The 17881-nt window shown below is 41.7% G+C and overlaps 1 protein-coding gene across 1 annotated transcript in view; it reads left to right on the forward strand.

Annotated features, from left to right (window-relative positions):
* The window catches only part of ACOT13 (acyl-CoA thioesterase 13), a 42830-nt gene extending 26055 nt beyond the window's left edge, over positions 1-16775 (forward strand). The window contains exons 2-3 of the mRNA XM_012458526.3: positions 13698-13882; positions 16524-16775. Coding sequence (XP_012313949.1) covers positions 13698-13882; positions 16524-16680 — 342 coding nt within the window. The 3' untranslated portion in view covers positions 16681-16775. The remainder of the gene's footprint in view (positions 1-13697; positions 13883-16523) is intronic.
* Positions 16776-17881: the final 1106 nt, after the last annotated feature.

Consider the following 17881-nt stretch of genomic DNA (forward strand, 5'->3'; position numbering starts at 1 on the left):
CATACAGCTGCGGGCTTGAGGATCAGTTCTTTAATCCAAATAAAAGAGCAATACTTTATCATTTCTTATAGAAGACTCAACCCCCCAGGCTGGGAATCTCTTGCCTATTCCGTTTATGGAAGACTCTCCCAGCACAGTAAAGGCCAGAAAAAAAAAAAAAAGACTCAACCCCCTCACAAGCTGGGAATTTCTTGCCTATTCTATTTGCGAAAGACTCAAACCCCAAGGTGGTAATCCCTTGCCTATTCCATTTATGGAAGACTCAACCTCCGCTTAAGCTGGGAATTTCTTGCGTTGGCTGACCTGGGAGGTTGACCTGTTTCCTCCCTTCCCTCTTCTGAGGGTCCTTTACACTCTTCTCATTCGTACCATCCTCCTTGGCTGCTCTCCAGCAGTAGGACTTGTCACCAGCCACATAAACAACACCACATTCACACACACATTCCACCCTCCAGAAGTTGACCACCAAGGAAGTACTTTGTCGCCCCTTTGCAACGTTTCCTACCTTGGCTCATGCATGAGGTTGCCTGGCCGAGGCCCCTGGTCACGGCGGTTTGGTATCTCTTTCTTCTGTATTGCTGAGATTCTAGGTTTATTCTTCGCACCAGGTAAGTTCTGGCTCTCTCTCCCGGGGCTACTGCAATAGGGTGGCGGGGCACCTCCCCACAAGAGACAACCAAGGACTGTCCCAGAGGGGAAACGGAATCCCAGATGAGCCCCCAAATTTGTTGGAAACGGGTTTATAACGTTGGGAAAAATCCACACTGAGATAGTGGATGACTCAGTAAGGCTACTTTACTTCCTGCAGAAAGGGTGCAACTTGCCAGCAGTCTTGCCATGAGAGCACACTTGAACAACGAGACAGGGACATTTATAACTTTCATAACCTGATGCAGTCCCTCTACTGCTATGTCCAGTTTCCATTGGCTGGAACAAAGACCTCACATTCTACGTTTTACCTGATTGGCTGAAAACTTGGAAATTTCCTGAATAGATGAGGAGAAAGAAGATGAGGAAGAAGAGGAGACTAGTCAGGAGAAGGTCAGGAGGGTTTCCAAATAAGAAATAGCGTGCACCAGGGTTTGGAGCTTGCCCAGTTCTGTTCAGACATGCCAGGGTGAGACAAGGTAGCTGATTTGAGATGTAGCTGATTTAGAGAATATATATACATGGGTGTATGTTTATGCTACAAGTGGATAATGGCCATAGAGCAAGAGATTGTAATTCCTTATATGTAGTCTAAGATAAAAACTTTGAAGAAGAACTTTTCCATCTCTCACATCCAGAAAAGGATATATTGGCCTAAGGGGAAATTTGAAATTCTTGAAAAATCTGTAGTCATTTTCCTTGTTAAGCTCTCAACAACTTTATGAGTGTGTATCTCCTTGTGATAATCTTGCCATGGATTGGATTGCCTTTGAGTATCTGGTTAAACTCCTCATACCTCGAACAGACACACTGGAATAGTCATAAACGACATCCTTGCCTAAGTTGGCAGTGATGGTAACTTGCCTTCCAAGAAGACTGATATGCCCCTTGACCAGGAATAAGAGTATCCCAGAAGCTGCAGTAAGAAGTGTCTAGATTAGCGCTATCTGGTAGAAATATAATGTAAGCTGCAATGTGAGTGATACGTGTAGTTATAAATTATAAAAGCCACATTGTAAAAAGTGAAAAAAATAGGTGAAATTAATTTTAGTAATATAGGTAATAGTATATCCAAGATATTTTTTATCATGTAATCACCATTAAAAAGTTTTAAATCATGGCCAGGTGTGGTGGCTAATGTCTGTAATCCCAGCACTTTAGGAGGTAGAGGTGGGTGGATTGCCTGAGGTCAGGAGCTGGAGACCAGCCTGCCCAACATGGAGAAACCGCATCTCTACTAATAATACAAAAAATTAGCTGGGTGTTGTGGCAGGCACCTGTAATCCCAGCTACTCAGGAGGCTGAGGTAGGAGAATCGCTTGAACCCGGGAGGCAGAAGTTGCAGTGAGCCAAGATGGCACCACTGCACTCCAGCCTGGGTGACAAGAGTGAAACTCTGTCTCAAAAAAAAAAAGTGTTCAATCGGGCATGGTCTCATGCCTGTAATCCCAGTGCTTTGGGAGGCCTTGGTGGGAAGGTTGCATGAGGCTAGGAGTTTGAGACTAGCCTGGGCAACATAGCAAGACACCTCTTTACAAAACATTAAAAATGTTCCAGGCATGGTCATACGTCCCTGTAGTCTCCTCTCCTCTGAAGGCTGAGGAAAGAGGATCCCTTGAGCCAGGAGTTCAAGGCTGCAGTGAGCCATGATTATACCACTGCACTCCAGCCTGCTGCCAGAGCAAGACCCTGTTTCTAAAAAAAAAAAAAAAAAGAAATTTTTTTAATTTTTTGAGTCTTAAATCTTTTCATACTTAATTTTTGAAATCCATTGTGAATGTTATACTTACAGTACTTTTCAGTTCAGACTAGCCACGTTGGAAGTGCTCAGTACTGACATATTACTGGCTGGTGAACTGCACAGATTGATACCATTGTAGGTACTCTGTGTTTGCTAATTTTATCTAAAAGAGGTTTTGTGGCTGTTTATGTTTTGTGTAGGCAGAGTTGCTAGGGATAATGTGTTTATGTATAGTAATTCATACATCTAGTTGTGAGCATGGTCTCTTTCCTTTTGCTATACTTTTTAAGGTAATATGACCTGGATGAGCAGTTCTCAATTGGAGGTGATTTTGCTCCCCAAGGGACATTGGCAATGTCTGGAGACATTTTTGAGGGACACTACTGGCATCTAATGAATAGAGACCAGAAGTGGTGCTAAATATCCTACAGTGCACAGGTCTGTGCCCCTTCCCCTGCAGCAAAAAATTACGCAGTCCAAATGTTCATAGTGCTAAGGTTAAAAATTGACTTAGAACAAAGGTTAACAGTCAGGCTGGACACCGTAGCACACACTTGTAGTCCCAGCACTTTGGGAGGCTTAGGTGGGAGAATTGCTTGAGGCCAGGAGTTCAGGACTACCCTGGCTAACATTAGGTGTTAGACTCAATCTCAACTTAAAAAATGAAAAAAAAAAAAACACCAAAAACAAAGGTTAACAATCAGAATAAATATTTTGCTCTTGCTATAAAGATCACTTTTAAATTTGTCAATGAACTAAGTACTGTGGGATTGTAAAGAAATACCAACCATAGTTCTTGGCCTCTAGGAATTTGTAACCTAGGAATGGAAAGTGTACTCCAAGGAATGGTCCCGTCAGAGGTACTGTTTAGAAAAAGAGTGTCATTAATAAGTAATTTCAGGAAATACCAATGTATCGTTTTTTAAAATTTTTGGTAAGATACACAAATTTACCACCTGTGTTAGTCCATTTGCATTGCTATAAAGGAATACCTGAGACTGAGTAATTTATAAATAAAAGGATTATTTTGATTCACAGTTCTGCAGGCTGTACGAGATATAGGGTGCCTGCTTCTGGTGAGAGCCTCAGGAAGCTTACAGTCATTTCTGAAAGCAAAGTGAGAGCAGGTGCGTCACATGACAAGATGGGGGAGTGCCACACCCCTCCCCTCCCCTCCCTTTCTACTTTCGCAACAAAGTGAGACCTGCCCAGCCCCCATCTCTACAAAAAAATAAATCAAAAAATTAACCAGGTGTGTTGGTATGTGCCTGTGGTCCCAGCTGCACAGGAGGCTAAGGTGAGAGGAACCCTTGAGCCCAGGAGGTCAAGACTGTATTGAGCTATGATCATGCCACTGCAGTCCAGTTGTGCAACAGAGTGAGACCCTGTCTCAAAAAAAAAGTGTGTGGGGGGAAGTAACCTAAATGTCCAACCGTGGAAGAATTAGTAAAAGAAATCACAGCAACTCCACGTGGAGTCCTGTGTTACTGTAAGTCACATCTCAAAAATGATTTACTAACAGGAGCATGTCATTAAATGATGTGCACAACCTTAAAAAGTTAGAAATTTCAATCATATTTATGTTTAAAAACATCTACATAGCACTGTGTGTCGGGCACTATGCACTTTGTTCATCTGAACTTATCTTTTTATGTCGAGATACAATAAAAGTCAAAATACGACCGTCTGCAATTTTGCCATATGAATTGGTGTTAAAATCTGATAGGTAAAAACTATAGAGACAGACTGTAATAGGTAAATGGACACAAAAGACAGAAATAGGCTATTCACAGAAAAATAAATAGGCAATAAACATTAAAAGATGCTTAAAAGCACCTTGAGTCTGGCTAATGCAAATTAAAACCATGAGACAGTATGTTTTGCTTGTCAGAGTGTAAAAATTAAGGTAACATACATATTGATGAGCAATGAGGGAACAACATATTCATTACTGTTGGAAAATAATCTGGCAGATCTGTGCGGCAGCTCACGCCCGTAATCCCAGCACTTTGGGAGGCAGAGGTGGGCAGATCACCAGAAATCAGGAGCTCAAGATCAGCCTGGCCAGCATGGCGAAACCCCATCTCTACTAAAAATGCAAAAATTAGCCAGGCGTGGTGGTGGTGGCGCCTGTAGTCCCAGCTGTCGGGAGACTGAGGCAAGAGAATCGTTTGAGCCCGGGAGGCGGAGGCTGCAGTGAGCCAAGACTGCACCAGTGCACTCCAGCCTTGGGCAACAAGGAGACTCTGTCTAAAAAAACAACAAAAAAAACCTTTAAAATATATACTCTTATACCCAGCTATCTAATTTTGTCAATTGATCCTCTACAAATAAAAACATCTTTGTGATGGTGAAAAAAAAAATCCGGAAATACATATTTCAAGAAATAGTTTGATAAATTCTAATATATAGGGAATACCACACAGCTATTGAAAGAGATCTATATACATTGGGTTGGAGGCTGGGCATGGTGGCACGCCTTCTCTTTTTGGGTTACTTAAGCCCAGGAGTTTGAGTCCAGCCTGGCAAATTACAGAGACTGCCATCTCTAAAAAAAATTAAATGAATTGAGCTAGAGAAATGACTGTGATACATTGGGGGAAAAAAATGAAAATGCCAAGTAATGTGTATAATATGATTTCATTTTTGTAATTGAATAAAAGGCAAGAAAAACACCCCTTAAAAAAATTGTATACCCTGTGTATATCTGAGTAAGCCTAGGATGGCGTGGAATGATATTCCGCACTGAAGGAGAAGTAGGTAGGAAATTGTATTTCCATACTCCTTTATATATGTAAAGCGAATGTTCTTATTTTTATAATTAAAAACAGTAAGATGACTCAGAGATAGGATTTAAGGAATCAGCATACAATTAGCGAAATAATGAACTCAAGTAAGTGTGATTCATATTGTAGAGGAAAGGAATGTGGCATAAACTCACAGCAAAGAGAACTATTTTATAAAATTAATTATAATTTTAGCAGTGGTGAATGGATGACTAATTTCAAGAGAAATGATGAATACGTTTTCTCTGCCATGGAAGATAGTCAAGATTTAGTTCTTTCTGTATAGATCCTCTGAGCTACTGATTAATTAAGAATGGAACACTAGCTGGCCGGGCGTGGTGGCTCACGCCTATAATCCCAGCACTTTGGGAGGCCGAGGCGGATGGATCACGAGGTCAAGAGATCGAGACCATCCTGGTCAACATGGTGAAACCCCATCTCTACTAAAAATACAAAAAATTAGCTGGGCATGGTGGTCCATGCCTGTAATCCCAGCTACTCAGGAGGCTGAGGCAGGAGAATTGCCTGAACCCAGGAGGCGGAGGTTGCAGTGAGCTGAGATCGCGCCATTGCACTCCAGCCTGGGTAACAAGAGCGAAACTCCGTTTCCAAAAAAAAAGAGAATGGAACACTAAACAAAAACTGTAGTTTTTACTTGGCCGTCATAGAGTTCCAGAACTTTGTAGCATACCATTCCTCAGTGAACAGAGACAATTTAGGTTTCTTTGTACCTGTTTCGTTTTGTATGGAGAATGGGCTATGCCTCTGGCCTTGGTTCGCCATATTTGTGTTCCTTCAGGGCATCATCCCCTCCTGGGAACTACTCTACTCAAGTACTAGATTGCAAACTGAAGCTCAGTTGCAGAAATTCTACACAATTTGTGCTTTCCCTCTTTAAAGGAGAACTGTAAGTGTGAACAAACATTTCCCAAATCCTCAATCTATGGAAGACAGGATAAGAAAGGCTCTCTCCTTCCCAGTCAGCCCCCTTTTTCCTGTATATGAGAAGCCTTGCCAATGAGATCCATGTGATAGAGGCCTTCAGAGCACCCACATTTACAGGCATTTTGGAATGATTCAATAAAATCTGTCACTTAGCAGCCTTTGGGAAAAAAAAAATACTGATTTCTTTTTAATCACTAAACTTTGTTTTAGTGGTACGGTAATTGTTTTTATTCTTTAATAGCATATTTCTCACCACCACCACTATTTCAATGAACAGAAGCAGTGTTACTTAAACAGCTAACTAACCTTCAGGGACTATGTCGTTGAATTCCTCTTTGCTCTTTGCTAGGGCTTTATTTTGCTTCCCATGGCATTAATTTGCCAACTCTGGTTATTTGGGCCTTCTCTGATAACCCTTGCTGTTTTGTACACTCCCTGAGGACTAGGGCAGCATCTTACTTACCTTTGGATCCTCTACCCTTGCCCCGTTTGCCTGCCATTTTCACTTATCCTTCGAAGTCCTTTTTGGGTGACACCTGCCATCTCTGAGAAGCCTTCCCTGGCAGCCCCGACTTCCTTCCTCTGATCCACTTCTATGCCTTCACTAACGTTTGTTAGGTCCTATCTGCTGATTTGTCTGTCTTTAGGAATGTACGTTAACTACTAAAACATTCCTGTTCTAGGTACTGGAGATGTATCAGTGAACACAACTGAGAAAACCCTGCACGCAAAGGAAATTATATTTTAGTGGAGCAAATCAAACACTAAACAAAATAGGTAAAGAAAATAAACGTATAGTATGTTAGATGGCGATCATTGCTGTAAAGGAAAATAAAGATGGAAGACAGAGAGTACTGGTGCAGGGGAATTAAATCCACCCCCACTCCACCCCAAGATGTGGATACCTATGAGTTCTTTTTATAAGAAGTTCAGTTTTAAATGTCATCTGGTAGGATGTCACTGAAACAGGGACGTTTCAATAAAGACCTGAGAAAGTCATGGATATTGAAGGGGAAGAGTGTTCCAGAAAGGGGAACATAAGTGTAAGCGCCTCACACTTTCCGCTGCTGTGCTTTTCAGTGTTTGAGGGCTTCATTAGAGAGGGTTTAAGCAGAAGAGTGACATAATTTGACTTCTATAGCTGCTCTTTGACTTACGATGGGGTCACATTGGGATAAGCCAATCATAAATTTTGATATTTTCAACTTAACAATAGGTTTATCTGAACACGAAATCAAGGATTGTGCTGGATGCATATCCCTTTTGCACTGTCATTTTCTGTCAACCACTGTTTGTATTTTCAAAGGAGCATTCTTGTTGCTAATATTGAGACTAAACATGGGAGTGGTGGCAAGGACAGAAATAGGGAGATAAATTGGAAGTCAGTTGTAACAACTCAGGAGAGAACTATATCCTGTATCCTTCTGAGTAAATCTGATACCAAGTTTGGTCTCTGAATGACTAGTTAACTCTGAGAATTAAGATCCAGCAAAGGAGACTGCGGAGTGGCTGGCAGAGCAGGAGGAAAACCAAGAGGAGGTGGCGTCATGGGAGTTAAGGGAAGCCCAGCAAAATTCACAATGCCTCCAAATGCTGCAAGGTCACTAAAGGGAGAGAGAGGCTGCCAAGGGTTCGTTGAGTGTGGTGGTTAAGTCGTAGTCGACATTGGCAATAGAAATAATTTTAAGAAAATTCATCCCAAACTATACAAACCAAAATTTCTGTTTGATAGTTTTTATAATAAGGATGCAAATTAAAGTGTTTTTGTTGTTGTTTTGTGGACAGGGTCTCACTCTGCCACCCAGCCTGTAGTGCAGTGGTGCGATCACAGCTTACTGTAGCCTTGACCTCTTGGGCTCAAGCGATCCTCCCCACCTCAGCCTCCCTGGGAGCTGGGACTACAGGCACATGTCACCATACGTGGCTGATTTTTAAAAAATTTTTCTAGAGTTGGAGTCTTGCTGGGTTGCCCAGGCTGGTCTCAAACTCCTGGGCTCAAGCAATCCTCCCACCTCAGCCTCCCAAAATTAGTGTTTTGATCACCTGTGATATACCAGGCCTTGTCCTGTCTGCTTAATTTGAATTTTAATCTTAATTTTTACAAAACCCTGTAAGGGCAGTGCATTATCTCTGTAGATGGGGAAATCTCAGTTTAGGGCCTTGCCTAAGTCAGCTTCCAGAGCCAGTACTCTAAACCATTAAGTGGAAGCCACCTGTGTAATGAAGCTTATAAAGCAGCAATGCTGGACTGATAACAGCAATGTGGTTGAACCATAGTACCTGTATAGCATCGGCCTTTCTAGAGCCCCTTGAACATGTCATCTGTGTTTGCTGTTGCCACCCCATCACACTGCCACATCCTCTCTTTTTACCCCCTTTCCTGCTTATATGAAGGTCCATTCACATACTGTCCTTAGACATACCTCCTGTCATCTGCAGTGTCACACATGAAGTTAGCAATGACCGTCGTCAGGGAAAATTGCCTGAAAACAGCCTTATTCACAAAGATACACATACAAAATTCTCATCCATTAAGATTGTTCTTCTCTGTGCTTCTGTATACAGCCTTTTTTGGGTAGCTCACATGTTTATATACACAGATTTTCTCATGCCCTATGTCACACTCTTGTGCTTTAGGCCCATCACAGACACCCTTACTGAGCCAGAGACAGACATTCCTTTATCCGTTTAGCAGAAGCAGTGGTGGGGAGCTGCACATCAGTCAGCAGCAGTCACAGTGATGGCAGTGGCTTATTTATTTATTCCCCTGCTCAACAGAATGCAACTCTTTTTTTTCTTGTTTGAGACAGAGTTTCGCTCTTGTTACCCAGGCTGGAGTGCAATGGCGCGATCTTAGCTCACCGCAACCTCCGCCTCCTGGGTTCAGGCAATTCTCCTGCCTCAGCCTCCTGAGTAGCTGGGATTACAGGCACGGACCACCATGCCCAGCTAATTTTTTGTATTTTTAGTAGAGATGGGGTTTCACCATGTTGACCAGGATGGTCTCGATCTCTTGACCTCGTGATCCACCCGCCTCAGCCTCCCAAAATGCTGGGATTATAGGCGTGAGCCACTGCGCCCGGCCCCCAGAATGCAACTCTTTTAAAGACCAGAATAATCTGAAATGCCAAGGCCTAAGGACAGTTCTTCGTTCTCGGCTTCATAAAGGACCATCTCAGTGATGAATAACAGCATCTTCACTGCTGTTATTAGGCAGCCCTTCTCCCTATCGATACTGAAAAAGTGAGGAAAGGGGAGACTCTCTGTCACCTGGAGTGTCTATTTGTGATGAATTTAAGCTCAGGTGGGAGAGGGAGGGTAAGGGGCTATATGGCAACCTGGATCCTCTTTTTTTTTTTTTTTCTTGATACAGTCTTACTCTATCGCCCAGGCTGGAGTGCAGTGGCATGAACTTGGCTAACCGCAACCTCTGCCTCCAGGTCCAAGGGATTCTTCTGTCTCAGCCTCCTAAGTAGTTGAAATTACAGGTGTACACCACCATGTTCAGATGATTTTGTATTTTTAGTAGAGACGGGGTTTCACCATGTTGGCCAGGCTGCTCTCAAACTCCTGACCTCCAGTGATCTGCCCGCCTCGGCCTCCGAAAGTGCTGGGATTACACAGACGATTGTATAAACGCATGTGAGTGCATGAGGTGCTGGGAAGAGACAGCATGATATAAGGCCATATAGAAAAGAGACAGATTATTGTATATGTGTGTGTGCATGTAAGAATTTTTATGATAAACTAAGGAGCCCATTGTGCCAAATGGTGCTGAGCCATAGAAGTTCTTGCCAACCTACTGCAGTTGCCCAACCTGCAGGGTCCTGGCACTGGAACGTATCTGGGCAGTTCTGTGTTGTTAGGCCATGGCAGGAAAATTTTTGACCCTCTGACATCATAAAAGCTTCCATACTCACCTCCACTAAGAGACCTAAGGAATCAGGACCTAGATGTTTGTAGCAGTCCAGATATGGGAGGGCAGGCTGTTCTGCATAATTGTTATATCTGAGACATCCTAGTTAAACTTAAACTAGCTGTTTCTCATCTGTAAAATGGAGACAACAGGATTCTTTTCAAACACTGGCAGCACTGAGACAGCACATGCCAAATTGCTCAGCACGGTCTCTAACACGGAGTTAGCTGTGTTGATAGAGCTTAATAAACAAGTGTGCGCCCTACAGCCCATCTTCACCAAGGCCAAGATGTTTTTCACGAGGTTCTCTCCTGCTCCCCTTCTTCATCAGAAACAAGTTCTGCATCGGTCTCTTCCCCAACAAGACTACTCATTAGCTCTGAGAGGGTGGGGAGAACTGTTCCTTCATCATTTTCTTCTGTTGGTTTAATTCTCTTATTTGACTTGTGGAGACAAGAATTGAGAACATAGAAAGGCATTTATCTTGCTTTATGAGGCTGCCCAGTACAGAATTCTCTCTATTCCAATGTAAATTTTAAAACAATTTTGTTACTATGTCCTTTGGCCTTTCAAACTGGAAGGAAAAAAACTAAACCAATATTCCATACTAGAAAAATCTAACAGTGACATTTGTCTTACCTTTTGTCATCTCAGCCAAAGTTAGGTAATAAAATGTAACTTTAAGAACTAAGCTTTACTGAACAAACTGCCTTAAAATACACCAAAACTGAGGCAGAGTGGCTCATGCCTGTAATCCCAGCATTTTGGGAGTTTGAGACCCGCCTGGCCAACTTGGCGAAACTCCATCTAAAATACAAAAATTAGCTGGGTGCAGTGGCACGCACCTGTAGTCCCAGCTACTCCAGAGGCTGAGGCAGAAGAGTTACTAGAACCTGGGAGGCAGAGGTTGCAGTAAGCTGAGATCATTCCACTGCACTCCAGCCTGGGTGACAGAGCAAGACTCTGTCTCAAAAAATACATATATTCAATAAAACTACCTTTGATATCTACAAGCTGCTCATATTTAGTTCTATTTCTTAAACTGCCTGGGTTTTTTCCTTATCTTCACCTGGCTAACTCCTGCCTCTTCTTCAAGACTCGGATGTCATTCTCCAGGAAGCCTTTCCTAATGTCTTTTCCCAGGAAACATACACTTTTAAAAGTTAGATATCTTTACTCCAGGAAACCTGTATTTATTCTGTCTACAGAAATGTCTTCTACTGCAATTTCTGTACTTGTCTCTTCCTTTAGGCTGAACACACTAAGAAAGAGCAGGGATTAAACTTCATTTTTTACATTGCCAATGCCTGATATAAAGAATCACATAAATGTCTGAATGGGTTGAGTTTACACCTTATTCCTGCTTGGTATGTATTATTAGTTTATGAGGACATCTTGTGGCTAGATCATTTATTGCTATAAAAAGATGATCCTGGGTCAGGTGTGGTGGCTCACGCTTGTCATCCCAGCACTTTGGGAGGCTGAGGTGGTCCAATCACCTGAGGTCAGGAGTTTAAGACCAGCCTGACCAACATGGTGACCTCATCTCTTAAAAATACAAAAATTAGCTGGGTGTGGTGGCATGCTCCTGTAATCCCAGCTACTTGGGAGGCGAAGGCGGATCACTTGAACCTGGGAGGCGGAGGTTGCAGTGTGCCTAGATTGCACCACTGCACTCCAGCCTGGACAACAGAGTAAAACTCCGTCTCAAAAACAAAACAAAACAAAACAGAATATTGTATTCTAACATTTATTTATTTATTTATTTATTTATTTATTTATTTATTTATTTTTGAGACGGAGTTTTGCTCTCGTTACCCAGGCTGGAGTGCAATGGCGCGATCTCGGCTCACCGCAACCTCCGCCTCCTGGGTTCAGGCAATTCTCCTGCCTCAGCCTCCTGAGTAGCTGGGATTACAGGCACGCACCACCATGCCCAGCTAATTTTTTTGTATTAGTAGAGACAGGGTTTCACCATGTTGACCAGGATGGTCTCGATCTCTCGACCTCGTGATCCACCCGCCTCGGCCTCCCAAAGTGCTGGGATTACAGGCTTGAGCCACCGCGCCTGGCCTAACATTTATTTTTAACATTGATTTACCTGTTGTGCAAAACATGACATAATTTTTTTTTTTTTTTTTTTTTTGAGACGGAGTTTCGCTCTTGTTACCCAGGCTGGAGTGCAATGGTGCGATCTCGGCTCACCACAACCTCCGCCTCCTGGGTTCAGGAATTCTCCTGCCTCAGCCTCCCGAGTAGCTGGGATTACAGGCACGCGCCACCATGCCCAGCTAATTTTTTGTATTTTAGTAGAGACGGGGTTTCACCATGTTGACCAGGATGGTCTCGATCTCTTGACCTCGTGATCCACCCGCCTCGGCCTCCCAAAGTGCTGGGATTACAGGCTTGAGCCACCGTGCCCGGCATGACATAATATTTTTTAGGATGTTTTATGTTGCATGGTTCTGTTTTCCTTCAGGGCCTTCAACAATACAACCACTAAATAGGTAGTTTGTGAAACTCTCAACTGTCTTCCTGGTAGGAGCCATAAGGGCCACTACATACCTAGAGGTTACTTAATATATAGTGAGTGACTTGGGAGATATGAAGGTGGGAAGACCTAGATCTGAATCTCAGTTTCTATCACATCTTGGGTGACCTTTGAAAATAAATCACTCTGAATTAAAGTTCTCTGCAAAATGGACGTTGTCCTTTCCTTACTATATAGTGTATGTAAAGTGCTTGGCACAGTGCATAGCCTATCAAAGTGCCCAACAAATGGTACTTAGCTAGAATCTAACCAACCATTTATTGCTTGAGACATCCCTCCTACTCCCAGATACAACAGAGACACCAAATAGTCACCCGTATTCTTCTCAACACCTCTAGTGAGGGTGAAAATTACTGTTGCTGGATACAGCACGTTCCTCATAGCTCAACTCTAACTTCTAAATATTATACATGTTGGTTTTTCCTAGTAATTTAAATATATAGGAAAACTTACCTTTCTGTAAGTTGCCTTTTTAAAGATGTTTGATATAAAAATCATGAAATTTTATGTGCACTGTTACATGTATCTTTCATGTAATACTTTTTCATTATACTTACTTTAAATGGGGCAACACCTTAAAAGCAATAACTTACTTTGCTGGATTGTACTGTTACACTTTACACTAATGGGTTATAAAAGTTTTTTTTTTAATTCTAGTAACTCCATGAATTGTCTTTTTAGTTGAACCGTTCTTTAAGTCACTTAAAATATTAATATTATTCTGCTTGTACAAAACTAGGAAACAACAAATTGAACCTATAATGAGTTAATAGATCTGAGCTGGGTGGCTTTGTTGGTGTCAGATGTCCAAGGAGACATCCAAAAATGCCAGGCATCGTACATATGACTGGAAAGCTCAGACTGAACGTTTGGTTTCTACAGAGGAGCAGAGAGCAGTAAAAACTACTATTTTTTCAATAAACACGCCTTTTTCTTTAAAAATAAACTTGCATGAGGGTTAATTTCTATCAGACAGATTGGCAATTTATTTGAATTTCTGTCAACCTTTTTTGGAAGATTCAGTTCAATCCAATGATTACTCTTCATGGGCTGTTTGGGCTTTTCTATTTCCACAGAATCAATGTTCAGAATTCTTTTTTTTACACTTAGGTGACTCTTGTCTCTGCTGCTCCGGGGAAAGTGATTTTTGAAATGAAAGTAGAAGAAGAGCATACCAATAAACTAGGCACTCTCCATGGCGGTTTGACAGCCACGTTAATAGATACTATCTCAACATATGCTCTGCTATGCACAGAAAGGGGAGCAACTGGAGTCAGTGTCGATCTGAACATAACGTATGTATCCAAACTGTATTCCAAATGCCTTCAGTGTGATAACTGTATAAACAACTGAGACTAAACAACATTTATAATGTTAATAACACATGAGATTTGATTAGCTGCTTATCTCCTTAAGTGCAGCTATAGATTTTGTCCTAAAATACTCCAGGGCCTTAAAATCTAGAACTAGAGCAGTAATTTCCAAGTACAGTGTGTATCAATAGTAAAGGGGGAATGATCCCAAACATTCAAGTGCAGTGGCATGATCTTGGCTCACGTTAGCCTACACCTGCAGGGCTCAAGCAATTCTCCTATTCTCCTGCCTCAGCCTCCCTAGTAGCTGGAATTACAGGTATGTGCCACCATGCCCGGCTAATTTTTGTATTTTTAGTAGAGATGGGGTTTCACCATGCTGGCCAGGCTGGGCTCAAATGCCTGACCTCAGGTGTCTGCGCCCACCTCAGCCTCCCAAAGTGTTGGGTTTTAAGAATGGGCAGCAATCCTGGATCTCTCCCTGTGACTACACAGACATGCTCTGAGTTAAATACATGATCAGGGAGCAGTGCCCCTTCACTGCAGGGTCAAACTTCCAGAATGTGAAAAACTCAGTTCCAGCATAAACTGGTACTATGGCCCACCCCATTCAATACAGAGCTGGGTCCAAGGATTTACTTTCAAGACAGTTGCTTTTTCCACCTAAGCAGCAGAAAAACCTAATTGAGAGGTTAGGTTCAGAGGGCCACTGTGACCAGATATTTCCAGGTAATGGAAATAATGTAGGCTTTTAAGGAATCTAAATCTTTTATCAGTTTTACTTAAGAAACATTCAGTCCTTCTTTATGGAAATAAATTGAGGGTAAAGCAAATCACAAGATGTAGCCAAATGCTTTTTGAAATTAAGATGTACAGAAAAGAAAGGCTCTGCTTATGTTACTGGTGAGCATATTCAACGGTCCTTATTTCATGTGATAAGTGGTAAGATCAGTTGATGACTTGATTTTCCCTAAAAGTCTCTATTAAGAGCAGAGAGATCTTCGAATCTAGCACTGCATTTCATGATCTACTAAGGTACTGTTGCTTTTACAATCCTAAGGCATTTTTAGTAAGTCAAACATAGTCTTGTCCTTTCAAAGTATGTGTTGCCAAAAGCATTGGCTCTTGATGAGCTACCTAAGCTTCAAAAACTGATTCACTTGAACAAAAACTGGGGTGTAGTCTCTCAAAAATTAGAGATATTTCAAAAGTAAATGAACAATGTTTCAGTAAATGAATGCCTCATGAGTCACTCTTTGATTTACTTGACATGGTACATTTACTGTACCCTTGCACATTAAGTTCTATATTACACAGACTGAGGATGCCTGTTAGACTGTGACTTAGGTTAAAAACAAGCTAGGTTCCAAAACAACAGGGAAAATTTTAGATTACTGACAAAATGCCAACTTCCGAATTGCCCAGATTTAATGTTTGCTCATCTGTAGCACAAAGGGTTCCTTATCTTCCCTCAGTTTAAGTTAATGGCTGTTAGCCAAAATTCATGATTTCTAAGACAAAATTTGGGGAGATAATAAAAAGTAGGCAAACTACTACTAAACATACCATTTTTCATTTATTTAAATTGAGGTACATGAATTCAAGACAAGCCTGTTCTTTCCAGCAATGAGATCTGCCTTTTTTTTGTTTGAGATGGAATTTGCTCTGTTGCGCAGACTGGAGTGCAGTAGTGTGATCTTGGCTGACTGCAACCTCTGCCTCCAGGGTTCACAGGATTCTCCTGCCTCAGCCTCCCAAGTAGCTGGGATTACAGGCGCCCACTACCATGCCCAGCTAATTTTTATATTTTTAGTAGAGACAGGGCTTCAATATGTTGGCCAGACTGGTCTCAAACTTCTGACCTCAGGTGATCCGCCTGCCTCGGCCTCCCAAAGTGCTGGAATTACAGGTGTGAGCCACTGCGCCCGGCCAGATCCACCTTTCTTATACCTCCTAGCCATAAACACTGAAGCCTTATTTTTAATTTGGCAAAAATACATATCCTTTTTAAAGGCTTCCTTCTAAAAAGCAGAAACATAAACTATAAGGGAATTATTTTCCTTTAAAACATTAACATTTGTTTTAAACAATCCTCATCTCCAAAAGTTTTTTTTTTTTAATTAGCTAGAGTCAGCTGAGTTAAAGACAACTTATAATTACAAGTGGGTAGGATACATATCCCTTAAAAATATTTGTAGACAATACATCACCGAGACTGTAAGGACATTATATCAATTCCTTATAGTTGTTATCTTGTCATCTTAAGAGTCGAATAAATTCTAAATATGGATAGGACAATATATAGACACCAAGTGATAATTTCACCTAAGAAGTTAAGGAGAGTAAATAAAAGCTGGAGGAAATCTTTCACCATCCCCAAGTAAATATGAAGTGGGAAACTTAAAGGGAAAAAAAAGGGAGGCAAGAAAACTTCTTCTCATATATTTGGGAAAAGAAACTTGTGTGGGTAAGGAATGGGCACGACTAGTACAGAAACTTACCAGTACTACTGTTAAACTCTTTGTAGGAGTAAAATAAGTTACATAGGAACACTGTTGTGAGATGCACACAACTTTCCCTCTGAAAAATTATTTGCTGTTAACTGTATTCATTTCCTTTCAAGGTACATGTCACCTGCAAAATTAGGAGAAGATGTAGTGATTACAGCACATGTTCTGAAGCAAGGAAAAACACTTGCATTTACCTCTGTGGATCTGACCAACAAGGCCACAGGAAAATTAATAGCACAAGGAAGACACACAAAACACCTGGGAAACTGAGAGAACAGCAGAATAACCTAAAGAAACCCAATAATGAATAACAAGTGCAAATTTGACTCAGTTTTAATTCTTGAAATAAACTAGCAAAACCGTAAGTAGCTAGGAATATTCTTTTTAAGAAAAAGGACCTGGAAACCACGTAGGGCAGAGTGAAGGTGGGGGTGTCCTCATTTTTTTTTTCATTTTAAGCATCGTTTTTAATCGTGTGATAACTGGGTGAAAAATTCTTCGCTCAAAGTGTTTTGAAAACAGGTAAAGCAAAGAAGCTAGCAGGGCCATTCTAAGATTAAAACCAAAGTCCAGTATTAAGCTAAAGGAGAAACAGAAATTAATGGTTCTAAGTCTGTTTGTGCTGCTATAGCAAAATATCACAGACTGGATAGCTTATAGGAACAACAGAAATTTTTCATGGTTCTAGAGGTTGGAAAGTCCTGCGTCAAGGCCCCAGCAGATCCTGTCAGGTGAGGGCCCGCTTCCTGGCTCATGGATGGTGCCTTCTCACTGTGTGGTGGAAGGGGCAAATGAGCCCTCTGGGTTTTTTTTTTTTGAAACGTTGTCTCACCCTGTTGCCCAGGCTGGAGTGCAGTGGCACAATCTCTGCTCACTCCTGGGTTCAGGCAATTCTCCTGCCTCCCATGTAGCTGGGACAACAGGCCTGTGCTACCACACCCAGCTAATTTTTGTAACTTTTTTTGTAGAGATGGGGTTTCACCATGTTGGCCAGACTGCTCTCGAACTCGTGACCTCAGGTGATCCACCCACCTTAGCCCCCCAAAGTGCTGGGATTACCGGTGTGAGTCACTGTGCCTGGCCTGGGTTCTCTTTTTTCAGGGCATTTATTCCAATTATGAGGTTTCTGCCCTTATGATTTAGTAACTTCCCAAAGACCCACACCTGCTAATATCACCTTGGGGGTTGGGATTTTAACATACAAATTTGGGGGCACACATTCAGACCATAGCAAATGCCACCCCACACTTATATTTCCTTTTTTAAGATATGAAACTTCAAAACATATGAACTACAGCCCATCATGAAAAATAAAATAGATTGAGCCATATGGCCTAAAATAGACCTCAAGAAAGTTTGAGGTAAAGCAAGTTAGTGATACAGGAAATGGTCCGGTAGAGGGGGAGGGAAAAAAGCATGCTACTAGCCCCTTTTCTTGTACCGAGAATAAAACCATGCAGATCTCAAATCT

Source organism: Aotus nancymaae, unplaced genomic scaffold, assembly GCF_030222135.1.
Source record: "Aotus nancymaae isolate 86718 unplaced genomic scaffold, 86718_ANA_hifiasm-v0.15.2.pri h1tg000051l, whole genome shotgun sequence".
NCBI lineage: Eukaryota > Metazoa > Chordata > Mammalia > Primates > Aotidae > Aotus > Aotus nancymaae.